The sequence below is a fragment of the Malaclemys terrapin genome, chromosome 23, assembly GCF_027887155.1.
Source record: "Malaclemys terrapin pileata isolate rMalTer1 chromosome 23, rMalTer1.hap1, whole genome shotgun sequence".
Taxonomy (NCBI): domain Eukaryota; kingdom Metazoa; phylum Chordata; order Testudines; family Emydidae; genus Malaclemys; species Malaclemys terrapin.
In genome coordinates, this window is record NC_071527.1 from 5,624,797 (window position 1) to 5,650,806 (window position 26,010).

Sequence of the window (26,010 nt, forward strand, 5' to 3'; positions counted from 1 at the left end):
GACAGACACACACACTCCCTGGCAGTGAAGTGCATGTTCCCACCCATTTGCACACACACAGAGTCATGCACACCTCCTGGCAGCGATGTGCACGTACACACCCGTTTGCACACTTGTGCACTCACATAGCCGTGCACATACTGGGAACCCATGAAAAGGCAGGGAATGCCCAACAGCCGGACGCCCCCTCCCCAACACACGTCCCCCCACCACCACCCAGAGCCCGTGGCTACTGCCCCCACCTACACCGAGCCCCCCCAGCGGCTCACCTCACACACAGCCGCCTGCATGATGGCATCGAAGCCGCCCTCAGGCGAGTCCAGGTTGCCCGAGATGCGCTGCTGGCTCACGCGGCTCTCGAACTCGCTGGCGTTGTCGGTGAGCGGCAGCACGTGGTGGAAGCTGACGGGCGAGTCACACTGCTCGTGGCGGTCGGGGCAGGGGTTCCGCAGCTTGGCGGGCACCGTGCTGACGTAGGGCAGGACCGTCTTGTCCACGAAGGAGCCGAAGCCTGACGGGGCAGAGGCGGTGCTGGGTTCAGGTGCCAGCCCCACAGTCGCCACAGGGGGACCCCAGTCCCCCTCCCTCCCCTGAAGCCCTCATCCTCCTCCCCTCCTAGGGTGAGGTATGGAACCCAGGAGTCCGGGCTCCCAGCCCCTTCCTGCTCTAACCACTAGACTCCCCTCTCAGAACCAGGAATGGAACCCAGGAGTCTGGGCTCCCAGCCCTGTCTGCTCTAACCATTAGACCCACCATCCCCCACCCCGTACCATCTGCCCTTCCTTCGCCCACTGCTGCCCTCAAGCCCCATGGAGCAATGATTATGGGGCCAGGTTCCCACAGCTCGTGGCTCCATCTGCGCTCCATGGGGAGGAGCAAAACGTGAGGAAGGGGTGGGGGGGATATCACCCCACAGGGGGTGGGGGGCAGAGTCTGAGGAGAGCTGGGTGATATCACCCCATGGGGGGGCAAAGCATGAGGAGCGTGGGGGAGGGCATTGCCCCTCGAGGGGTTGGGGGGGTGGAGCATGAGGAGAATGGGGGGCATCGCCCCATGGGGAGCTGGGGGGTGGAGCACAAGGAGAGCAGGGGGGCATTGCCCCTCTGGGGCGTGCTGCCTCGTACCAATCTTCACTGACTTGGTGATGTTCCTGAGTGCGGCCAGCAGGTCATTGCCGAGCTTCTTGATGTTCTCCAGGTCGTCCTTCATGGAATAGGACAGGTCCATCAGGTAGTAGACGTCCACGGGGTAGCCCTCGGCCCGCTTGAACCGCACCGAGAAGCTGTGCTGCTCTCCTAGGGAGTGCGGGGGGGGGGAGCCAAGGACCTGGCTCAGCAGGGAATCATGCTGCAAGGCCAGGGGCTTGGGGGGAGACCCTTCATCCACCCTCCATCCATCCCCCACCCCATCATCCACCTCCATCCAGCCATCCACCTACCTACCACCTCCTCCCCATCCTCCCGCCCATCCATCCACGTACCCATCCATCCCTCCATCCATCCCCCTACCTTCCACCCCTCCCCATCCCCCCACCTATCCATCCCCCCCAGCCATCCACCTACCTCCCACCTCCTCCCCATCCTCCCATCCACCTACCCATCCAGCCACCTCCCACCTCCTCCCCATCCTCCCATCCATCCATCCACCCACCCCACCCCTCCATCCCTCCACTCCTCTCCTCCACCCCTCTATCCACCAACCCACTCCTCCACCCATCCATCCGCCCCACCCCTCTACCTACCCATCACCCCCTCCATCCATCCATCACCCCTCTATCCACCCATCTATCCATCCCCATCCATCCCCCTCTATCCAGCCATGTACCCTCCATTCCCATCCACCAACCCATCTACCCACCCACCTCTCTAGTCACTCACCCAGCCCCCTTCATGCCCCTACCCACTCATCCACCCACCCCCATACATACCCCTCTGTCTCCCCACCCACCCCATACATACCTGTCCATCCATCCCCTCGATCTATCCATCCATCCCACATCCCTCTGTCTCTCCCTATCTCCCCAGCGCTTGTATTTCTAGGGCACATGCCTTCTGCCTCAGCATCAGCAGCCCCAGGCAGGGGATTTGGGAGGCCGGAGAAGACCCAGCTCCCCAGCTGGGCCCCAGCACTGCGCTTCCCCCCAGCCTGGCCTGGGGCCCGGTTCCAACCACAAGCCTCCCCCCTCCAGTGGGACCCACCAGGTCGGAGCCACAGGGCGATCTTTTGGGGTGCCAGCTGGGTCACCGTCTCCTGCTCGGCGCTGTCGCTCAGGGGCGCGTCCTCCAGGACTTGGTGCCGGCCCCGGGGCTCAACCACCTCCTCCAGGGCACAGCCACGCCGGAGCAGCTCCTCCCGCGTGGCGCAGCGCGTGGCATCCGACTCGCCCGTCTTGGTGAAGTCCTGGAGGGGGGAGGGGGAGTCAGCCCGCGAGCGTGAGCAGCCGGGGGGCACCTCCCCCCAATTCTGTTCCCTCCAACATGCTGTCCCCCCCCCGAGATCCCATCCCCATGGGCCAACACCACCCAGGTCACCTGCTGGGTAAGCCCAGCTCCCTCGCCCACCCTGGGGCCCACTGGCAGAGCAGCGGGGGGCACCCGCCTGATGCTTTGCCCTAGCAGGGGGTGCTCCCCATGGTCAGTTCCAAGCCCCTGGGGATGGGGTGCTATCAGGAGACCCCCCGCACTGCTCGCCACCCCTTCCCCCCCCCGGGACGTGCAAGACGTGCTGCTAGCGTCGATTATCTCATCTGTTTCTCATTGATGGTTTCCTGTTGCAGAGGGTGACAAACCGCAGCGTGAGCAGTGGAGGATGGGACGTCTGGGGGTTGGGGGGCTTTCACCATTACGCCCCCCCCCAAGCCCTTTGCAAATGGCCCCCACAGACACAGCTGGACTGGGTCCCCCCCATCCCTCCGCACATTCCTCATCCCCCTGAGCTATGGGAATGCTCCCCCAGCCAGCACTGGTAGTAGGTCTTTTATCCTCTCTGTTGCACTGACCATCTCTCCAAGCAGTTACACCGGTGCACAGCCCAGCTGCAAGGCTGGGAGGCATGGGTGTAGCAGGCGGGGGGCAGGGGGGACTGAGAGCCGTTCCTGCCGCCCCACCCCAGGGAGGGGCCACTGGGGTTTCATGCTGCCCCCTCTCAAGTCTGGCAAATAAGAGCCTTAATCCTGCACGGGTGTGACCCCCTGCAAGGGGAGCTGGTGGGCAAGGCAGGGGACAGTCCCCCATTCCCATCCTCGCCAGCAGCTCCTGCACTCAGCCCAGCCCAGCCCAGCCCAGCCATGCCCGGGGGGGGAAGGAAGGGCTTGGTCTGCTTGGCCCCATGGCTGGTGCCCATGGTTGTCTGTGCCAGGAGGCAGAGGGACCCACAGGGATACATACTCCATGGGCACAGCCCAGGCTGCACAGACAGCTGGGAATCCCCCCCTCCCCCCCCCCGCCACTCCCCTCCAGACCCCGTGGTACTAGCTCCTGAGAGGGCAAAGCCGCTGGTTTCACTGCAGGACAGAGCAGCACCAAACCGAACAACCACAATAGGGGCTTGGGACAGGGCCGGCTTTAGGCCAATTCCACCAATTCCCCCGAATCGGGCCCCGCGCCTAAGAGGGCTCCGCGCCCAGTGGCAGAGCCGCCAATGTGGGGGCAAGTGGCCGAGAATCCCTTCCCTGGCCAGAGGCTCCTTTTTAATTTTTACTCACCCGGCAGCGCTCCGGGTCTTCGGCGGCACTTCGGCGGCGGGTCCTTCACTCGCTCCGGGTCTTCGGCAGCACTTCAGCGGCAGGTCCTTCAGTGCCACCGAAGACCCGGAGCGAGTGAAGGACCCACCGCTGAAGACTAGGAGCGCCGCCCGGTGAGTACAAACCCCACGTGTTTGTTTACGTGTTTTTTTTTTTTTAGTCATCCCTGCTGGGGCCCCGTCAAAACTGTTCGAATCGGGCCCCGCACTTCCTAAAGCCGGCCCTGGCTTGGGAGGCAGGACGCCTGGGTTCTATCTCCAGCTCAGGGAGGTGAATGGGTCTGGTGGGTTACAGCAGGAGGGGCTGGGACCCAGGACTCCAGGCTTCTATCCCCGGCTTGGGGAGGTTCTAGTGGGTTACCATGGGGGGGGGGGGGGGTTGAGAGGCAGGACACCGGGGTTCTATCCTCAGCTCAGGGAGGGGAATAGGTCTGGTGGGGTGGGGTGGGTTTTCCCAGTTCTGCCACTGTCACTGTGTGGACCCCACCAAGTCACCCCCTGTGCCTCAGTTTCCCCCACATGCATTCTCCCCCCGGGTGCCTGGCTGTGTTGTCTGCGCTGCACCTCGAGCCCCTCAGCCGGAAGGGGCGAGAGATGGGGCTGGTGCTGTTAAGTTACATGACCCCCTCGCGCTCTGAGATTCCCCCGCCCCCGCCCCCCAGGTTTCCTGCCTTGCTGGGTGGCAGGATGTGGTGAGCTGCTGTCACACACCACCTGGGACCCCCCCCCAGCTGGAATAACGCACCAGAGAGGATTTCCGCATGGGGGGGCCCTACCTGGGGGCGGGGCCAGCTGGACACAGATTGCACGGCTCCCCGGCATGCGGGGTAATGCGCTGGCTGCATGGGTTCTGACCACGGGGGGCAGGCACCCAAGAGGGGAATGTTGGAGATTCATCTCCAGGCCCCCCGTACGACCCCAAAACCCCACAGCGCTAAGGGGTGCCTGTGCCAGATAGGGCCAGGGCCGGGAGAGCAGGTGGGGCTGTGGGTCGGGATTGAGGGGCACCGGCAGAGGGGGCGTGGGGGGAGCCCAGGGCTGGGATAGCAGGGGGCTGTGGGTCAGGATTGAGGGGCACCGGCAGAGGGAGTGTGGGGGGAGCCCAGGGCTGGGATAACAGGTGGGGCTGTGGGTCGGGATTGAGGGGCACCGGCAGAGGGGGTGTGGGGGGAGCCCAGGGCTGGGATAGCAGGGGGCTGTGGGTCAGGATTGAGGGGCACCGGCAGAGGGAGTGTGGGGGGAGCCCAGGGCTGGGATAGCAGGTGGGGCTGCAGGTTGGGATTGAGGGGCACTGGCGGAACGGGTATGGTGGGAGCCCAGGGCTGGGATAGCAGGTGGGGCTGTGAGTCGGGATTGAGGGGCACTGGCAGAGGGGACGTGGGGGGAGCCCAGGGCTGGGATAGCAGGTGGGGCTGCGGGGCGGGATTGAGGGGCACTGGCAGAGGGGACGTGGGGGGAGCCCAGGGCTGGGATAGCAGGTGGGGCTGCGCGGCGAGATTGAGGGGCACTGGCAGAGGGGATGTCGGGGGGGGAGCTCAGGGCTGGGATAGCAGGTGGGGCTGCGCGGCAGGATTGAGGGGCACCGGCAGAGCGGGCTGGGATAGGAGGGAGCTGTGGGTCGGGATTGAGGGGCACCGGCAGAGCTGTGCGGGGAGCCCAGGGCTGGGATAGAAGGGGGGCTGCGTGGCGGGATTGAGGGGCACCGGCAGAACTGTGGGGGAGCCCAGGGCTGGGATAGGAGGGGTCTGCGCGGCGGGATTGAGGGGCACCGGCAGAGCTGTGGGGGGAGCCCAGGGCTGGGATAGGAGGGGTCTGCGTGGCGGGATTGAGGGGCACCGGCAGAGCTGTGGGGGGAGCCCAGGGCTGGGATAGGAGGGGTCTGCGTGGCGGGATTGAGGGGCACCGGCAGAGCTGTGGGGGGAGCCCAGGGCTGGGATAGGAGGGGTCTGTGTGACGAACTGGGCCTGTTCTCACGGTGGTCTGTGAATGCTGACAGGGGAGTGTGCTGAGATAGTCTGCATTGCAGGATGGGATCTGCCCGAGGGCGCATACCTGAGTGTGTAACATGAGAACCCAGGAAGGGGTTGAAGGCGAGGCGACTCCTTAGCCCGGGAAACTGAACAAAGGCTGTGGGAGGGGTCGAAAAAGGAGAGTGCTGGAAGCAGGCTAGAAGGAGGCTGGAGAGATGGCTGGGAGGCAGAGATGGCTCTGACCCCCCAAAGGGGGGTGGGCTGGCATGCCCTGGGACCCCAAGCAGGACCTAACTGAGGGGGGCCCTGTTGTCTGTGCCTGCAAGACCTGTCTTGGACTGTATTCCTGTCATCCAAATAAACCTTCTGCTTTACTGGCTGGCTGAGAGTCGCAGTGAATCTCGGGAAGAGGGGTGCAGGGCCCTAACTCCCCCACAATCCGCAACAACTGGTGGCAGCGGCGGGATCTACTGCACCCCGTGGACGGCGCTTCCTGCAGTAAGTGACTGGGGAGCAGTAAAACGAAGGGGGATTGACGGGGACCAGGCGCGCTGAAGAGTGAGAGAGAGACGGTTATTACCCCTGGGAGTGTGTGACCAGCGAGAAGGACTTTTGCAGTAACAGGGTCCCCCGGGGGGATCGCAGCGAGTGGTCCCAGGGGCGGAGGAGTCTGCAGCTCGACCCTGGCAGAGAGGTGGTGACCTCGAGAAGGGCTGGCACACTAGGGGGCCCCCTGGGAACTGTGGGGAGCTGTGAGCACACAGGCCGGTGAGTGGCCAGCAGGAAGATGTATGCCAAGCGGCTTAAGAGCGACCTGGTGGAGCTGTGCAAGCAGAGGCGGCTGCGCATTGGGAGGCTCACCAAAGAACAGCTCATTGCCCAGCTGGAGGCGGAAGATCGCGCGAATGAACTGATCCCTGTGTCTCAGGGAAGCAGCCTGGCAAATGCAGCGCAGGCACCAGTGTCTGCCTCAGCTGGGAGTGGTCAGCCGGCTGCTGAGAGCTTCCCGAGACCCCTCCTTCCTATGCCTAGGGGAAGGGTGGGGAGGAGCCCAGCAAATACCGAAGGCGCCGTGAACCCCCCGGCCAGCAGGGGGTCCCCCCGGCGAAGCCCACCGGCCAGCAGAGGATCCTCCCGGCGGCGTTCGGCATCCGGGGAGCGGAATTGGCTGGAATGGGAGAAAGAGCTAAAACTGAGAGAGCTGGAGGATCGTGAACAACAGAGACAGCATGAAGAGAGACAGCGTCAGCATGAACGGGAGGAGAAAGAGAGACAGCATCAGCGTGAAGAGAGACAGCGTCAGCATGAACGGGAGGAGAAAGAGAGACAGCATCAGCGTGAACGGGAGGAGAATGAGAGACAGCGTCAGCATGACCTGGAACTGGCGAGATTGAAGGGCAGCGAACCCCCGGCTGCGGTGAGTGAGGGGGGACCCAGGACTGCACGGAGCTTTGATAAGTGCATCATGGCCCCATACAAGGAGTGGGAGGACATGGATGACTTCCTGGAGGCCTTTGAGACGGCCTGCGAGCTGCACCGGGTGGAGCCCGCGGACAGACTCCGGGTCCTTACCCCCTTACTGGACCCCAAATCCGTGGCATTGTACCGCCAACTGGGAGAGGCAGAGAAAGGGGACTACGAACTATTCAAAAAGGCCCTGCTACGAGAGTTTGGGCTGACTCCTGAGATGTACCGGGAAAGGTTCCGGAGTCAAGATAAAACCCCTGAGATCTCATATCTGCAACTAGCCGCCCGCATGGAAAGATACGCCAGCAAGTGGGCTGGTGGGGCCCAGACGAAGGAGGACCTGATTAAACTGCTGGTACTGGAGCAACTGTATGAGCGGTGCCCATCCGACCTGAGGCTGTGGTTGGTGGACAGAAAGCCAGAGAACCCGCGACACGCCGGGCAGCTGGCTGATGAGTTTGTAAAGAGCCGGTCAGGGGGTGGCAGGGAGGAGTCCCAAAGGAGCAATCCCACCACAACGCAGAGAGAGAGTCACCATGGGACCTCCCCGTGGGAAAATACAGAAAAACCCCATCAGAGGGGAACATCCGGCATCAGGACCATCCGACCCACTCAAGGGGACCCATGGGACATGGGCTGCTACCACTGTGGCCAAAAGGGCCACATACGGGCCCAGTGCCCCAGGCTCAGGGACAGACTGAGCAGGCCGAACCCACAGAGGGTTGACAGGGTAGAGACCCAGCCCGGCGAGAGGCAGCATTCCCAGGGAAGGGGGGCTGGCAGAGTACCACCTGCTAAGGAGGGAGGAGAGCCCCAGGCCAGCTTCTCTGGGGGGCCAGATGCTCCGGATTCAAAGTTCTCCGTTTACAGGGTTGGCGCGGGGCTGTCCCTGCGGAGCGAGTGCCTTGTTCCCCTGGAGGTGGATGGGAAGGAAGTTTATGGTTACTGGGACACGGGCGCAGAGGTGACACTGGCCCGGCCCGAGGTGGTGGCCCCAGATCGGGTGGTGCCCAACACCTTCCTGACCCTGACCGGGGTGGGCGGGACCCCATTCAAGGTTCCCGTAGCGAGGGTACACCTGAAATGGGGGGCCAAGGAGGGCCCCAAGGACGTGGGAGTGCACCACCATTTGCCCACTGAGGTGTTGATGGGGGGGGACCTAGAGGACTGGCCCAGCAGCCCCCAGACCGCCTTAGTTGTGACCCGCGGTCAGAGCCGGCGAGGGGCACTGCGCCCTGGCCTTGGGGGGGGTGCCTTGCCTGAGGCGCGGGACTCTAACCTGGTGGGGAGGGAACGCCCAGGGACGCGGCTCAGGGAGGCTGCAGCTTCGGACCCAGCGGGCGAGAAAGAGCAGGTGGCCATCCCCGTCCCAGCTGCTGAGTTCCAGGCCGAGTTGCAGAGAGATCCCTCCTTGCGGAAGATAAGGGACCTGGCCGACCTCAATGCGGTACAGACCATGGGACGAGGTGGCCGGAAAGGATTCCTGTGGGAGAAGGGGTTCCTGTACCGAGAATGGGCTCCCCCAGGGAAAATGGAGTCAGGGGGGATCAGGAGGCAGCTGGTGGTACCCCAGAAGTATCGCCGCCAGCTGCTGTGCCGGGCCCATGACATTCCCCTCTCAGGGCACCAGGGAACCTGGCGTACCCAGCTGAGGCTGCTACGGAGCTTTTACTGGCCTGGGGTCTTTGCTACTGTCCGACAGTACTGCGGATCCTGTGACCCCTGTCAGAGGGGGAGGAAGGCCTGGGACAAGGGGAAAACAGCTTTAGGACCCTTGCCCAGCATAGAGGAGCCTTTTCGGAGGGTGGCCAAGGTTAAAAGGGCGGCTCTAAACCAAGAGAGCCCAAAGCACAGACCTCCAGACTGGAGCGCTGGGAGAAGACCACAGCCCAGTTGGAGCCCCAGAGGTATGGGGGTGGGAAAAGGGCGCAGGCCGCATAAACCTTCCCACATGCGAACTGCGAGTGCCATCAAGCAACCCCAACCTAAGGGGGAGCGTGAAACTGGAGGGGCCTGGTGTAATTCTCACCAAGGAATGGGAGGGATGCGGGGGCATCCATGGGAACGGGGGTAGGTTCGAACTTCCCCGGGTCACTGGCTAAAGTGACCCTGCTCAGTTCGGTCTCGAAGGGGGGAGAGATGTGACGAACTGGGCCTGTTCTCACGGTGGTCTGTGAATGCTGACAGGGGAGTGTGCTGAGATAGTCTTCATTTTAGGATGGGATCTGCCCGAGGGCGCATACCTGAGTGTGTAACATGAGAACCCAGGAAGGGGTTGAAGGGGAGGCGACTCCTTAGCCCGGGAAACTGAACAAAGGCTGTGGGAGGGGTCGAAAAAGGAGAGTGCTGGAAGCAGGCTAGAAGGAGGCTGGAGAGATGGCTGGGAGGCAGAGATGGCTCTGACCCCCCAAAGGGGGGTGGGCTGGCATGCCCTGGGACCCCAAGCCGGACCTAACTGAGGGGGGCCCTGTTGTCTGTGCCTGCAAGACCTGTCTTGGACTGTATTCCTGTCATCCAAATAAACCTTCTGCTTTACTGGCTGGCTGAGAGTCGCAGTGAATCTCGGGAAGAGGGGTGCAGGGCCCTAACTCCCCCACAATCCGCAACAGTCTGCGTGGCGGGATTGAGGGGCACCGGCAGAAATGTGGGGGGAGCCCAGGGCTGGGACAGGAGGGGTCTGCGCGGCGGGATTGAGGGGCACCGGCAGAGCTGTGGGGGGAGCCCAGGGCTGGGATAGGAGAGGGGCTGCGCGGCGGGATTGAGGGGCACCGGCAGAGCTGTGGGGGGAGCCCAGGGCTGGGATAGGAGGGGTCTGTGCGGCGGGATTGAGGGGCACCGGCAGAGCTGTGGGGGGAGCCCAGGGCTGGGATAGGAGAGGGGCTGCGCGGCGGGATTGAGGGGCACCGGCAGAGCTGTGGGGGGAGCCCAGGGCTGGGATAGGAGAGGGGCTGCGCGGCGGGATTGAGGGGCACCGGCAGAGCTGTGGGGGGAGCCCAGGGCTGGGATAGGAGAGGGGCTGCGCGGCGGGATTGAGGGGCACCGGCAGAGCTGTGGGGGGAGCCCAGGGCTGGGATAGGAGAGGGGCTGCGCGGCGGGATTGAGGGGCACCGGCAGAGCTGTGGGGGGAGCCCAGGGCTGGGATAGGAGGGGTCTGAGTGGCGGGACTGAGGGACACCGGCAGAGCTTGTGGGGGGAGCCCAGGGCTGGGATAGGAGGGGTCTGTGCGGCGGGATGAGGGGCACCGGCAGAGCTGTGGGGGGAGCCCAGGGCTGGGATAGGAGAGGGGCTGCGCGGCGGGATTGAGGGGCACCGGCAGAGCTGTGGGGGGAGCCCAGGCTGGGATAGGATTCGGCTGCTGTCACGGAGTATTGGGGGACTCAGGGCCCTGCACCCCCGGCTTCCTGCGATTCACCATGACTCTCAGCCAGCCAGTAAAGCAGAAGGTTTATTTGGATGACAGGAATACAGTCCAAGACAGGTCTTGCAGGCACAGACAACAGGGACCCCCTCAGTTAGGTCCATCTTGGGGTCCCCGGGCATCCCAGCCCAGCCCCCCTTGGGAGGTCAGAGCCATCTCTGCCCCCCAGCCCTCTCTCCCTGCCTGCTTCCAGCACTCTGCCTTCAGCGACCCCTCCCACAGCCTTTGTTCAGTTTCCCGGGCTAAGGAGTCGCCTCCCCTTCAACCCCTTCCTGGGTTCTCATGTTACACACTCAGGTATGCGCCCTCGGGCAGATCCCATCCTGCAATGCAGACCATCCTAGTCACACTCCCCTGTCAGCATTCACAGACCACAGTGAGAACAGGCCCAGTTCGTCACATCTCTCCCCCCTTCGAGACCGAACTGAGCAGGGTCACTTTAGCCAGTGACCCTGGGGAAGTTCGAACCTACCCCCGTTCCCATGGATGCCCCCGCATCCCTCCCATTCCTTGGTGAGAATTACACCAGGCCCCTCCAGTTTCACGCCCCCCCTTAGGTCGGGGGGTGCTTGATGGCACTCGCAGTTCGCATGTGGGAAGGTTTATGCGGCCTGCGCCCTTTTCCCACCCCCATACCTCTGGGTTCCAACTGGGCTGTGGTCTTCTCCCAGCGCTCCAGTCTGGAGGTCTGTGCTTTGGGCTCTCTTGGTTCAGAGCCGCCCTTTTAACCTTGGCCACCCTCTGGAAAGGATCCTTTATGCTGGGCAAGGGTCCTAAAGCTGTTTTCCCCTTGTCCCAGGCCTTCCTCCCCCTCTGACAGGGGTCACAGGATCCGCAGTACTGTCGGACAGTAACAAAGACCCCAGGCCAGTAAAAGCTCCATAGCAGCCTCTGCTGGGTACGCCAGGTTCCCTGGTGCCCTGCGAGGGGAATGTCATGGGCCCGGCACAGCAGCTGGCGGCGATACTTCTGGGGTACCACCAGCTGCCTCCTGATCCCCCCTGACTCCATTTTCCCTGGGGGAGCCCATTCTCGGTACAGGAACCCCTTCTCCCACAGGAACCTTTTCCGGCCACCTCGTCCCATGGTCTGTACCGCATTGAGGTCGGCCAGGTCCCTTATCTTCCGCAAGGAGGGATCTCTCTGCAACTCGGCCTGGAACTCAGCAGCTGGGACAGGGATGGCCACCTGCTCTTTCTCGCCCGCTGGGTCCGAAGCTGCAGCCTCCCTGAGCCGCGTCCCTGGGCGTTCCCTTCCCACCAGCTTAGGGTCCCGCGCCTCAGGCAAAGCACCCCCCCCAAGGCCAGGGGGCAGTGCCCCTTGCCGGCTCTGACCGCGGGTCACAACTAAGGCGGTCTGGGGGCTGCTTGGCCAGTCCTCTAGGTCCCCCCCCCATCAACACCTCGGTGGGCAAATGGTGGTGCACTCCCACGTCCTTGGGGCCCTCCTTGGCCCCCCATTTCAGGTGTACCCTCGCTACGGGAACCTTGAATGGGGTCCCGCCCCACCCCGGTCAGGGTCAGGAAGGTGTTGGGCACCACCCGATCTGGGGCCACCACCTCGGGCCGGGCCAGTGTCACCTCTGCGCCCGTGTCCCAGTAACCATAAACTTTCTTCCCCTCCACCTCCAGGGGAACAAGGCACTCGCTCCGCAGGGACAGCCCCGCGCCAACCCTGTAAACGGAGAACTTTGAATCCGGAGCATCTGGCCCCCCAGAGAAGCTAGCCTGAGGCTCTCCTCCCTCCTTAGCAGGTGGTACTCTGCCAGCCCCCCTTCCCTGGGAATGCTGCCTCTCGCCGGGCTGGGTCTCTACCCAGTCAACCCTCTGTGGGTTCGGCCTGCTCAGTCTGTCCCTGAGCCTGGGGCACTGGGCCCGTATGTGGCCCTTTTGGCCACAGTGGTAGCAGCCCATGTCCCATGGGTCCCCTTGAGTGGGTCGGATGGTCCTGATGCCGGATGTTCCCCTCTGATGGGGTTTTTCTGTATTTTCCCACGGGGAGGTCCCATGGTGACTCTCTCTCTGCGTTGTGGTGGGATTGCTCCTTTGGGACTCCTCCCTTTTATCTCCTGACCGGCTCTTTACGAACTCATCGGCCAGCCGGCCTGCCTGTCGCGGGTTCTCTGGCTTTCTGTCCACCAACCACAGCCTCAGGTCAGATGGGCACCGCTCATACAGTTGCTCCAGTACCAGCAGTTTGACCAGGTCCTCCTTCGTCTGGGCCCCATCAGCCCACTTGCTGGCGTATCCTTCCATGCGGGCGGCTAGTTGCAGATATGAGATCTCAGGGGTTTTATCCTGATTCCGGAACCTTTCCCGGTACATCTCAGGAGTCAGCCCAAACTCTCGTAGCAGGGCCTTTTTGAATAGCTCGTAGTCCCCTTTCTCTGCCTCTTCCAGTTGGCGGTACAATGCCACGGCTTTGGGGTCCAGTAAGGGGGTAAGGACCCGGAGTCTGTCCGCGGGATCAACCTGGTGCAGCTCGCAGGCCGTCTCAAAGGCCTCCAGGAAGTCATCCATGTCCTCCCCCTCCTTGTATGGGGCCATGATGCACTTATCAAAGCTCCGTGCAGTCCTGGGTCCCCCCTCACTCACCGCAGCCGGGGGTTCGCTGCCCCTCAGTCTCGCCAGTTCCAGTTCACGCTGATGCTGTCTCTCATTCTCCTCCCGTTCATGCTGACGCTGTCTCTCTTCATGCTGTCTCTGTTGTTCACAATCCTCCAGCTCCCTCAGTTTTAGCTCTTTCTCCCATTCCAGCCAATTCCGCTCCCCGGATGCCGAACGCCGCCGGGAGGATCCTCTGCTGGCCGGCGAGCTTCGCCGGGGGGACCCCCTAGTGTGCCAGCCCTTCTCGAGGTCACCGCCTCTCTGCCAGGGTCGAGCTGCAGACTCCTCCGCCCCTGGGACCACTCGCTGCGATCCCCCCGGGGGACCCTGTTACTGCAAAAGTCCTTCTCGCTGGTCACACACTCCCAGGGGTAATAACCGTCTCTCTCTCACTCTTCAGCACGCCTGGTCCCCGTCAATCCCCCTTCGTTTTACTGCTCCCCAGTCACTTACTGCAGGAAGCGCCGTCCACGGGGTGCAGTAGATCCCACCTCTGCCACCAGTTGTCATGGAGTATTGGGGGACTCAGGGCCCTGCACCCCCGGCTTCCTGCGATTCACCATGACTCTCAGCCAGCCAGTAAAGCAGAAGGTTTATTTGGATGACAGGAATACAGTCCAAGACAGGTCTTGCAGGCACAGACAACAGGGACCCCCTCAGTTAGGTCCATCTTGGGGTCCCCGGGCATCCCAGCCCAGCCCCCCTTGGGAGGTCAGAGCCATCTCTGCCCCCCAGCCCTCTCTCCCTGCCTGCTTCCAGCACTCTGCCTTCAGCGACCCCTCCCACAGCCTTTGTTCAGTTTCCCGGGCTAAGGAGTCGCCTCCCCTTCAACCCCTTCCTGGGTTCTCATGTTACACACTCAGGTATGCGCCCTCGGGCAGATCCCATCCTGCAATGCAGACCATCCTAGTCACACTCCCCTGTCAGCATTCACAGACCACAGTGAGAACAGGCCCAGTTCGTCACAGCTGCGTGGCGGGATTGAGGGGCACCGGCAGAGCTGTGGGGGGAGCCCAGGGCTGGGATAGGAGGAGGCTGCGCGGCGGGATTGAGGGGCACCGGCAGAGCTGTGGGGGGAGCCCAGGGCTGGGATAGGAGGGGTCTGCGCGGCGGGATTGAGGGGCACCGGCAGAGCTGTGGGGGGAGCCCAGGGCTGGGATAGGAGGGGGCTGCGCGGCGGGATTGAGGGGCACCGGCAGAGCTGGGGGGGGAGCCCAGGGCTGGGATAGGAGGGGTCTGCGTGGCGGGATTGAGGGGCACCGGCAGAGCTGTGGGGGGAGCCCAGGGCTGGGATAGGAGGGGGCTGCGTGGCGGGATTGAGGGGCACCGGCAGAGCTGTGGGGGGAGCCCAGGGCTGGGATAGGAGGGGGCTGCGTGGCGGGATTGAGGGGCACCGGCAGAGCTGTGGGGGGAGCCCAGGGCTGGGATAGGAGGGGGCTGCGCGGCGGGATTGAGGGGCACCGGCAGAGCTGTGGGGGGAGCCCAGGGCTGGGATAGGAGGAGGCTGCGCGGCGGGATTGAGGGGCACCGGCAGAGCTGTGGGGGGAGCCCAGGGCTGGGATAGGAGGGGGCTGCGTGGCGGGATTGAGGGGCACCGGCAGAGCTGTGGGGGGAGCCCAGGGCTGGGATAGGAGGGGGCTGCGCGGCGGGATTGAGGGGCACCGGCAGAGCTGTGGGGGGAGCCCAGGGCTGGGATAGGAGGAGGCTGCGCGGCGGGATTGAGGGGCACCGGCAGAGCTGGGGGTGGGGGAGAGTTGAGTCTGTGTGACTCAGCTTGTTATTTTCACAAACACCAGGTTTGTGAGAAGCCAGAGGAAGAACAGGAAAAGGTCGAGGGTGAATCACAGGCCACGGCTGGGATGAGAAGTCACTTCTGTCTGACAGCCCGGCTGAGGGGCATCGGCAGAGGTGGGGGGAACCCAGGGCTGAGACAGCAGGTGGGGCTGCGGGTCGGGACTGAGGGGCACTGGCAGAGTGGGTGTGTGGGAGCTCAGGGCTGAGACAGCAGGTGGGGCTGTGGGTCGGGACTGAGGGGCACCGGCAGAGGGGGTGTGGGGGAGCTCAGGGCTGGGATAGCAGGTGGGGCTGCGGGTCGGGACTGAGGGGCACTGGCAGAGGGGATGTGGGGGAGCTCAGGGCTGGGATAGGAGGTGGGGCTGCAGTTCGGGATTGAGGGGCACTAGCAGAGGGGATGAGGGGGAGCTCAGGGCTGGGATAGGAGGTGGGGCTGTGGGTCGGGACTGAGGGGCACTAGCAGAGGGGATGAGGGGGAGCTCAGGGCTGGGATAGCAGGTGGGGCTGTGGGTCGGGATTGAGGGGCACTGGCAGAGGGGATGTGGGGGAGCTCAGGGCTGGGACAGCAGGTGGGGCTGTGGGTCGGGATTGAGGGGCACTGGCAGAGGGGGTGTGGGGGAGCTCAGGGCTGGGACAGCAGGTGGGGCTGCAGTTCGGGATTGAGGGGCACCGGCAGAGGGGATGTGGGGGAGCTCAGGGCTGGGATAGCAGGGGCAGCAGGTCTGGATTGAGGGGCACTGGCGTAGCTAGGTGTGGGGGGATCCCAGGGCTGGGGGCAGGGCCGCCCAGAGGGGGGGCAAGTGGGGCAATTTGCCCCAAGCCCCGGGCCCCGCAGGGGCCCCCATGAGAATGTCAGAGGCTCCCCCCTGCCTCCACCTTCCCCCATCCCCCGGCGCCTCAGCGCGTCGTGTCCAGGAGAGGCCCTGGACAGCGCTGCAGCGTGGCCTGAGCTCCTCCCGCTCAGAGCCGCGTGGTAAGGGGGCGGGCTGCGAGCTCGGGGCCGAGCGGCGGGAGCTCAGGTCCCGTGGAGCCAGGCCACTGCAGCGCTGTCCAGGGCCGCTCCTGGACGCAGCGCGCTGAGGCTCCGGGAGAGGGGGGAGGCAGGAGTAAGCAGCATGGTAAACCCCTCTGAGCCGGACACCCCCCTGACCCCACCCCACCCCCCGCCACCCTGACCCCCAGCTCCGAGCCCAGCCCCTCTGAGCTGGACACCCCCCTGACCCCACCCCCCACCGCCCTGACCCCCAGCTCCGAGCCCAGCCCCTGTGAGCTGGACACCCCCCTGACCCCACTCCTCACACAGCTCTGACCCCCATCTCCGAGCCCAGCCCCCCTGAGCCGGACACCCCCCTGACCCCACCACCCCGCCACCCTGACCCCCAGCTCCGAGCCCAGCCCCTGTGAGCCGGACACCCCCCTGACCCCACTCCTCGCACAGCCCTGACCCCCATCTCCGAGCCCAGCCCCTCTGAGCTGGACACCCCCCTGACCCCACTCCCCCAACAGCCCTGACCCCTAACTCCGAGCCCAGCCCCTCTGAGCTGGGCACCCCCTGACCCCAATCCCCCACAGCCCTGACCCCCATATCTGAGCCCAACCCCTCTGAACCAGACACCCCCCGACCCCATCCCACCCCCAGCCCTGACCCCCAGCTCTGAGCCCAGCCTCTCTGAGCTGGGCACCCCCCGACCCAGAGCCCAACTCCCCACCCAGCCCTGGGCAACAGTAGCGCCACCCCCAGGCAGCGACAGCCCATTGGCACCAACCATCACCCAGCGACAGCCCATTATGTAATTGCAAATGTATACATCCCATTACAGCTTTTAATGTTTTTAAATAATGTATTTCATGTATTTGCAAATGATTAAAAATTAATTGTTGAATGTCTTTCCCTGCTTATTTTTGACAGTTCCAAATACATGTTACTATAGTATTGCAACTTTTTTTTTATGGAAGGGGTCCCCGAAATTCCTTTGCCCCAGGCCCCCTGCATCCTCTGGGCGGCCCTGGCTGGGGGTCGGGGCTGAGGGGCTCTGGTGGAGCTGGGGCCTGTTGACCAGGCCCAGGGGGTAGTGGCGTCCGGCTGGGGCAGACGAGTGGGGGTGGCAGCATCCTGGGGTCCCTGTTCTGGTGTGGGTGGACCTTGGGCCAAGGGGGAGTGGGCCTGGGGCTCAGAAAGGGGCTGGCTGGGAGGGGAGATCCTTAGGGCTGAGCGCAGAGATGGGGAGAGGAGCCCCCCAGAGAGGAGGTGCTGTGGGAGGAGAGCCCAACCCCCTGCACAGAACATCCCAGGGCCCCCAAGGGCAGCAGGATCCCTTCTACGCTGGCCCAGCCCCTGGCCCCAGCTGGACTCCCCGGGGGCGGGGGTGGCCGTGGGGCTGCTCAGTGAGCCGGCTCTGCTCTCAGCTGGGGGGATCCCCTCACTTGTGTTCCCGCCCCCCAGCACCCACGGGCACTTACCAGCGCTTTGCACCAGGCGCAGCTGGGCTGGGAGCGGATGCAGTCGCGACAGGAGGCGCGGGGCCGGCAGGAGCCTTCAGGGAACCGGGGAGACCGTCAGAGTGACCCCGACCGCAAGGTATAGCACAGCCCGCAGCGCCCCCACTGTGCAGACCCCCTCCCCACCGCTCAGCCCCCCCCATCACTCCCATTCCCCAGACATGCATTGCCCCGCAGCCAGGCACTCAGGAGCCAACCCTGCCATGGCAAAAGCCTTGACTAGGAGTGAGGCCAGGTTGGACTGGGCCATGCTTGGGGGGAGGGGAGGGAAGCAGGGCAGGGCTGAGGGGGGCAGAGCTGGTGGGATGCTTGGAGGGCAGGACTGGGCGGGTGTGCTGGGGGGCATGGCAGAGCTGAGGGGAGGCTTGGAGGGCAGGACTGGGCGGGTGTGCTGGGGGGCATGGCAGAGCTGGGGGGAGGCTTGGAGGGCAGGGCTGGGCGGCTGGGCTCGGGGGCAGGCTGGGATAAAGGGCAGGGCTGGGGGTCAGGACAGGGCTGGGCAAGGATTGGGGGGGCTGGGCAGGCCCTGCTGTGGTGCCCCAGGGGGGCAGCGCGTGGGTTCCACTCAGCCAGAGGCTTCTCCCGGACCTCATCGATGGGGCCCCACAATGGACACAGGCCAGGGCCCCTCACACGCTGCCCCTGGATGAAGTGACACCCCCAGTCCCTGACCCAGCACCCACGGGTGTCTCACCCACTGCAGGGCCCAGACAAACCAGAGAGAAGTCTCCTGCCACCCCACCCCCACCCCCTGCCCCCCGACACTCCCATCTCCTCTCCTTACCTGCTTCCAGCGTCTTCTCTCCCTGCCCCACCGCCAGCAGGAGGCCCAGCCCCACCACCAGCCCGGTGCCCTTCATGGCCTGGCAGGGAGAGGGAAGATGGTTAGAGGTGGGGGGGGGCAGCTGTCCCGTCAAACCCCCCCCCCAATTCCCCTCAGGCCTGATGCTGTCTGCCCCCCCCCCACCCCTGCCCGCTGCAGGCAGAGGTGTCTCCTGCCCAGAGCCAAGCACTGAACTCTCCCCTCGCTGCCGTGGGGAAGTGAAAGTGCTGAGCAGGGGGGGCACGGCCTGGCCCCCACCCTGGCCTGGGGAGTTTCACTTCTCCCCCCCACCCCACCCCACATCTGGATTCCTACAACCGCTCCCTGCGGCCAGGCAGCTCCAGGATGGGGCCCATTCCATAGAGGGGCTCAGCTCTGGGCAGCACCCACAGGGAACAACAGAGAACCCCACACACACACACTGGGAATACTGGAGAAACCCCCCCCCCCAACCCCCGCCCCAGGAACAATGGAAAATCCCAACCCTGTGTTGGTGCAGATGGAGGGAGGGACACAGGATGCAGTGTGGTAAATTGGCCTCCTCCCTACATACCCACACGACACGCCCAAACACGCCCACACGCACCCAGGCCCCTCACGCACATGCCCAGCAGACAGCGGGACACACGCACACACACACAGAACACACGTGTACCCAGGCCCCTCACACACCCTCCCTGTACACACCCAGACACATTCACACACACACACACACACACAGACATGCACACACACACTGCATGGGCAGCCAGGCCCCTCACATACAAACCCTGCACACACCCAGACAAAACACACACACTCACACACACACACGCACAACACGTGTACCCAGGCCCCTTACACACCCTCCCTGTACACACCCACACAGACAAACACACACACACACTACACGTGCAGCCAGGCCCCTCACACACCCACCCTTCCCACACTGACACACACACTCTCTGGCAACCCTGCAGCAGTAGCTGTGGTGTTTGGCCAGGGAGGGAGCTGTCCCAGTGCAGACGGGGCCCAGGGGCTTTCACCTCCATGGAGCTGGTTGGGGTCACCGCAGGGGGCTATGGGGACAGAGGCCGACCATGCCCAAACCCCACCGCTATTGCTGCAGTGAAGACACAGGCTCAAACCCATGCCCCCACCTGCCCAGCTACGCACCACCCTGGTGATTCCCTACATGCCCTCTCATGCAATCTGTGACCACATCAGCGCAGGCATCCCCCCGTGCCCCCGACGTTTTGACGCTTCCTTCCCACCTGAGGGGTATGAGCAGAGGCGGCCCAGAGTCGGGCTGCAGGCACAGCCCTGCCCACAGCCTCCCCCCTGCTCCCCACCACGCCATGTGCCTGTCAGAGCCAGGAGCTGTGGTTAGCGCGCAGGTTTCACCCAACTTTCCCTCCACATGAGATCACGGCGGAGCGGAAGCAGGTGGTCAAAGCACATGACTGGACCCAGGACTCCTGGGTTCTGTTCCCAACTCCGCCGCTGAATCACTGGGCACGGTCTTACTCTGTGCCTCAGTTTCCCCCCTGCCCTGTGGGGATTTGGAGCTAGACAAGAATGAATCCAGCCTCCCTCCCCGCCCCCTGGGATGCAGGGGGCGAGGAACAGGAAGGTGACTGGTTTCGCAGACGCAGAATGCGTCCGTGGCCAAGCCAGGAGGAGAACCCAGGAGTCCTGACACTCAGCCCTGCCCCCGCTGCTCTAACCACCAGACACCGCTCCCCTCCCAGAGCTGAGAATAGAACCCAGGAGTCCTGACACCCAGCCCCTCCCTGTTCTACCCTCCCAGCTAGGAAATTGCATCTTATTGCAACTGTAGCTGCTAGCCACTGGATCTTACAGATTCAGCGATTCGGGACCGTTGCGATCTGCTAATCTGCCCCCAGCTCATTCCGAGAGCCGATCTCTTAAAAGAACATGCCCCGGCCTGGTTTTAAAAGGCGGCTTCGTTTAGCAGCGAGGCGGAGAGAAGCCTCCAGCCCTCAGCCCTCGCTGCAGCGTCTCAGTACCAGACCCACAGCTCAGCACCCTCTCAGCCTTCTCTCCCATTCAGCCCCTCATCAAAAGCCATCTTTGCCAGCCCCTGGATCAGTGTATTGATCTCTCTCCACGCCGTGCAGCGTGGCGCCCGGCACTGGCCGCAGGATTCCCGTAGCCGGGCGCGGAGGTGCGAGCGCGTCCCTACGTCTGCCTCCCAGTCCCCTTCGACACCCCGGACCGCACTGACCCTTTTTGTCATGGCGTCGTGCTGGGAGCTCACACTGGAGTGATTATCTACAGACAGAGCCCCCGGCCTGGAGGCATTCACCTGGGCGCCCGGCGCTCACCTTGCCTGGCATTCGCCTGGGTTATAGGGCGTGTGGTTGCACTGGGAGCATTTAACCAGGCCACGACAGCAGCCCATCAGGCCCAGTATTGACTCCCCCGCAAAGCTCTCGCCGCACCAGTTTGGCTCACTGCTAGGCCCTCAGCTGCAGAGTGACACTTCCTCTTTACAACCAGCCGGCCGCTGGGGCTGATCCTGCTGCCATGGGGACCAAACTTCCCGGTGGGGATGGAAGGGGAGAGGGGTCTAGGGATGGAAGGGGAGAGGGGTCTAGTGGATAGAGTGAGGGGCTGGGAGTCAGGTCTCCTGGGTTCCTTCCCCAGTTTGGGGAGGAGAGTGGGGTGTAGGGAGTTAGAGCTGAGAGTCAGGACTCCTGGGTTCTCCTCCTAGCTCTGGGAGGGGAGTGGGGTGTAGGGAGTTAGAGCTGGGAGTCAGGACTCCTGGGTTCCATCCCTGGCTCTGGGTGGGGGTGGGGTCCAATCGGTTAGAGCTGGGGAGGAGTGGGGGGGAAGTTGGAAGCCAGGGGCTCCTGTAAGTCTACAAATCGGAAATAACAAAAACTCAGTGACAAACAACAACTTCGATGCTCCAGCCCACAGCATGACAGGAGGCCAGCAACGCCCTGGGAAAGGGCCCCTGGCTTCAAGGGAACAAATTTCCAACCCTGCTGAGAGCCCCCTGGCCCAACCCACCGGGCACTGAACCGGACACGACCAGAGCTAAAAGACAAGATGCTCCAGAGGGAGCGAAAAACCCAAAACTCACTGGTTAGAGGCTGCAACAACTCATCTGCGGTTCAGGCAGCGGGCGGGGAGTCTGATATCACACGCCCCAGTGGGGTACAACACCCAAACTGCACCCTAGGGCACGACACAAAGGCCCAGACGTCCACATGAGCGTGCACCAACGTGGGACATTGCTCGCATTTTTCCATGAAAGAATAAAGGTTTGGATTGACTCTCCCTGGTTTTTAAGCCTCTGGGCCGATCCACACACAGGCGCGGCAGCAAAAGGGGCGAATTCAAAGCGACTCTGCCGTTTCGGGGTGTGGGTGCTCCCCTTCAGAATCAGAGCAGCTAAAGCTGGTGGAGTGAAAGGCAGTTTGTTCCTGACCTGAGCTTGGGTCGGTCTGGGTACAGGCCTTCCCACCCAGACTAGCCTGGAAATAATGGAACTGCTTTGAATTTACACTAGACCAGATCAGAATGAGCATCACAGATTTCCCCTCCTGAGGCCAGAGGTCTCTGGGTTGTGAATTGACTCAGCCAGGAACCGAAGGCTGAGAAACCTGAAATTTAACAAAGAACGCTTTTCTCCACCGCGTTCATTGGGTGTTGGAGTTTCATAGGGGCGAAAAGACAGCTAAGGGTTTTAAACAAAGCGAATACAAATCTCTCCCCGCTCAGCATTTGCAGTTAGTGTCTGAGCCCATCTGTCCACCAGCTCCCTAGTCTGCCTTAGCGTTTCCCAGGGGAGAAAAACATTGACGTTTCTAACATGAAAACGAACAGCAAGGCCAGTTCTGCCTCTCACAGACCCTCCCCAGATCTTGCACATTCAATATCAAGCTAAAAGCCCGTTGCTGGTCACCTTTCTATGGGCCTCACAGCATGGCAGTGCTGGGGTGGGGGTGGGGGGTGGGGTCAAAGCCTTTGGGTCACACAGGTTCTTGGAGGAGGTTCTGTATCCTGATTGCATGGGGATCTGTCTGCCCTGGGACCTCCCAGCGTCGTGCGCCGGACCCGGGTAAGACAGGGCTTGGCACAGCAGTGCACACCCATGTGCAAAGCCCGCATTGCACTAGTGCAATGCCTGCACACTGAGAGTTTTCCCTGGTGCAGCTACATGAATGGACAGAGAATGGAGCTGGCGGGAGGGCAAATCCGAGCTCCTCGCCCCCGAGTGGGGAAATATCACCCCAGCCCCTGGGGCAAACTGGAGAGGATTTAGCAAGCTCACAGGGAGCGGGAGTTGAGGCCGATTTTGCTCCAGCCCTGGCTTTAGCTCAGCCGATGCAGGGCTGGCTGGCGGGACGTCCCAGGCCTCTGCTCTGGAGTCAGGTTAGTCCAGCTCAACGGGCCTTGGAATCTACGCTCAACCTCCGTCCCGTGGGGACTCAGCTCCCAGACCTCAGGGGCGCCCACCCCAGCCCCAGCTGCAGCAGGTCCCCAGCCTCGTTACTTTCTGATGCCAAGTGCAACAGCTGACTCCGGTCGCAAAGCACAAAGCTGGGTGGAGACCCCTGCCCCGCGGACAAGTGCTGGGAGACACCCCCCCCCCTCTGGCCCGGGTGGGGGTGGGGGGGATCCCAGCTGTGCTTGCAAAGCAGCACGGGGGGGCTCTGGATACTAAGGAGATGAGTGCATTAGATAAGAAAGAAAGAAAGAAAGAAAGAAAGAAAGAAAGAGGTGTATATTGGGATGGATTGGTGGAGAAAGAAAGGTAGGAAGAGATAGATAGAAGATACAAAAAGAGAAAGCTAGATTTGTTCTGTGAAAGAAAGAGGCTGTGAATCGGGCGTTCACCTTTCATGCTCTCACAGTATAAGAGCGAGGGAACATTGGAGGTTTGCAAATGGGAGAATTTTGTCCGTACAGGGAACCTGCACCGGGACACGGTGCGGGATGGAACGTGCCGGGGTTCAGAACCCACCTCGTAGCCGCTGGGTCCAGGCTGTCAGATCTGGGCCACTGGACACAGATCAGCCTCACGCCGCCCCCACCCCGCTGACGCCCCCGACCTGCCCAGCCCCAGACAGCTGCTTGAGTCAGCACTAACAGCTCAGAGCCCCCAGTGCCCAGGCTGTTGGTTCCAGAAGTGGGATAGCAAACAAGGCCACTCACCGGCTGGAATGAAGCCCCCGGGAAGGTGAGATCCCAACGTCCTGGGGACCGGCCAGCCCTGGGGAGCCGTGCAGCTGCGCTAGCCCGAGTCCTTCCTCCTTCAGTGGCAGCTGTACTCTGGCTGCTATTTGCATGAATCTTTTGTGATAGGAAACCAAAGTCGAGCAGTGGAAATGGTTTAAGGTGGAGGGGGAGAGCAAGGGGGAGGGTGCCGTGGGGGTTGGGTGGGGAAGCACTGGGGGCTGGGGGAGAGAAGGAAAGAGCCGTGTGAAGATTGAAAGAAGGAGATACCGGGGCATTGCCAGGGCTGGGAGCCCAGGGCTGGACAGTGGGGGGCTGTGGGGCAGGACTAAGGGGTGTCGGCAGAGTTGGGAGGGGAGCCCAGGGCTGGACAGTGGGGGGGCTGTGGGGCAGGACTGAGGGGCGTCGGCAGGGCTGGGAGGGGAGCCCAGGGCTGGACAGTGGGGGGGCTGTGGGGCAGGACTGAGGGGCGTCGGCAGGGCTGGGAGGGGAGCCCAGGGCTGGGCCAGTGGTCAGGACTGAGACGCATCATGCACCGTGACACCCCGGGGGACTGACCCCGCAGCCTCTGGATTCAGAAGCGAAACCCTTGGAGGGGCACCAGTACGGCAACAGCTGTCTCATGAAACTCTTCCCTGGCCCAGCCACTGGGACACTGAGCATGGGTCAGACGTGCACCAGCATGTGTGTGTGTGGGAGGGGGCAGGCGTGACCGTGTGTGTAGCAGGCTGCTCCTGTGTGTGAGTGGGGCATGTACATGGCCATGGGGGGGCTGTGAACAGGACTGGGGAGGAGGGCTGTGGATGTGGGGGGGGGGCTGGAGGCATTGGTCTGTGCATGTTGCAACTGCTCAGGCTGGAGAGATACATGAACCCACCCTCCAGGCTGCAGCCCCAGGGCCTGGAATGGAGCCAGTGGGAGGGGGGGGGGCAGAGGGGCAGGGGAGGCAGCACCCTCCTGCCCCCCTGGACTAAGCTCTGGAACCACTCACAGGCCAGGCAGGGGGGGGCCTGGTCAGTACATGGGTGAGAGACTCCCCGGAAATCCGGGGGGGGAGGGCTCAGCAGGGGGTGCTGTCTCCTTGCAATTCGTGCTGGCCCCCAATGTCCCAACACAGCGCTATGAGGTGCTAGGCTGGGGGGGGGCTCAGTAAGGGGGTGCCATGCTGCAGGGAGCGGGGGAGGGACAGGCTCAGTAGGGGGGCGGTGTGCTGCAAGGGGACTGTCTCCACCCGTCCTGGTCTCTCCCCCTCCCTTCGGTGTCGCGTGTTTAGAACCCCCCCCCCACACACACCCCACACCCCACACCCCACACACACACGCCGCGGAGCTGCCGCCCCTCTGCTGCCCCCTGCTGGCCCAGGCAGGTGGGAGCATGGGGGCTATGAAGTAAAAGCAAGGGGGCCGCAAAAGCTGGGGAACGGCGACCCCCAGTGGCCGGCAGGGGTCACTGCAAGGCCAGAAATGGCAGCAGCTGAGATCTGACCAGGACCAGGGAGCGATGTCACCCGGGTCCCCCACTTCCAGCCGGGGGCCGGGGGCTGCGCTGGGTTGGCAGGGGCAGCAGCGGTAGCCCCATGGCGTTTATGAGCTAGGAGACCCGAGGCTTCCAGCATCACCAGCACTTCAGCCAGATCCAGCCCGACCCACTGCGAGCTAGAGATGGCACTGGCCGCAGGGGAGCCCACGGCTGGGACAGCAGGGGGGTACAGGTGAGGAGTGAGGGGCACCAGCAGAGCTGGGGGGAGCCCAGGGCTGGGAGAGCAGGGGGGGTACAGGTGAGGAGTGAGGGGCACCAGCAGAGCTGGGGGGAGCCCAGGGCACGGGGGGTACAGGTGAGGAGTGAGGGGCACCAGCAGAGCTGGGGGGAGCCCAGGGCTGGGAGAGCAGGGGGGGTACAGGTGAGGAGTGAGGGGCACCAGCAGAGCTGGGAGGAGCCCAGGGCTGGGAGAGCATGAGGGGTACAGGTGAGGAGTGAGGGGCACCAGCAGAGCTGGGGGGAGCCCAGGGCTGGGAGAGCAGGGGGGTACAGGTGAGGAGTGAGGGGCACCAGCAGAGCTCGGGGGAGCCCAGGGCACGGGGGGTACAGGTGAGGAGTGAGGGGCACCAGCAGAGCTGGGGGGAGCCCAGGGCTGGGAGAGCAGGGGGGTACAGGTGAGGAGTGAGGGGCACCAGCAGAGCTGGGAGGAGCCCAGGGCTGGGAGAGCAGGGGGGTACAGGTGAGGAGTGAGGGGCACCAGCAGAGCTGGGGGGAGCCCAGGGCACAGGGGGTACAGGTGAGGAGTGAGGGGCACCAGCAGAGGTGGGGGGAGCCCAGGGCAGGGAGAGCAGGGGGGTATAGGAGAGGAGTGAGGGGCACCAGCAGAGGTGGGGGGAGCCCAGGGCTGGGAGAGCATGGGAGGTACAGGTGAGGAGTGAGGGGCACCAGCAGAGCTGGGGAGAGCCCAGGGCTGGGAGAGCAGGGGGGTACAGGTGAGGCGTGAGGGGCACCAGCAGAGCTGGG

General features: G+C 63.6%; 1 protein-coding gene across 1 annotated transcript in view; it reads right to left on the reverse strand.

The window, feature by feature from the left end:
* ITGB7 (integrin subunit beta 7) overlaps positions 1-23,585 on the reverse strand; it is a 31,360-nt gene extending 7,775 nt beyond the window's left edge. The window contains exons 1-6 of the mRNA XM_054013265.1: positions 23,488-23,585; positions 18,280-18,358; positions 17,457-17,530; positions 2,199-2,400; positions 1,125-1,295; positions 270-511 (exon numbers count right to left, since the gene is read on the reverse strand). Coding sequence (XP_053869240.1) covers positions 270-511; positions 1,125-1,295; positions 2,199-2,400; positions 17,457-17,530; positions 18,280-18,355 — 765 coding nt within the window. The 5' untranslated portion in view covers positions 18,356-18,358; positions 23,488-23,585. The remainder of the gene's footprint in view (positions 1-269; positions 512-1,124; positions 1,296-2,198; positions 2,401-17,456; positions 17,531-18,279; positions 18,359-23,487) is intronic.
* Between the last annotated feature and the right edge of the window lie 2,425 nt (positions 23,586-26,010).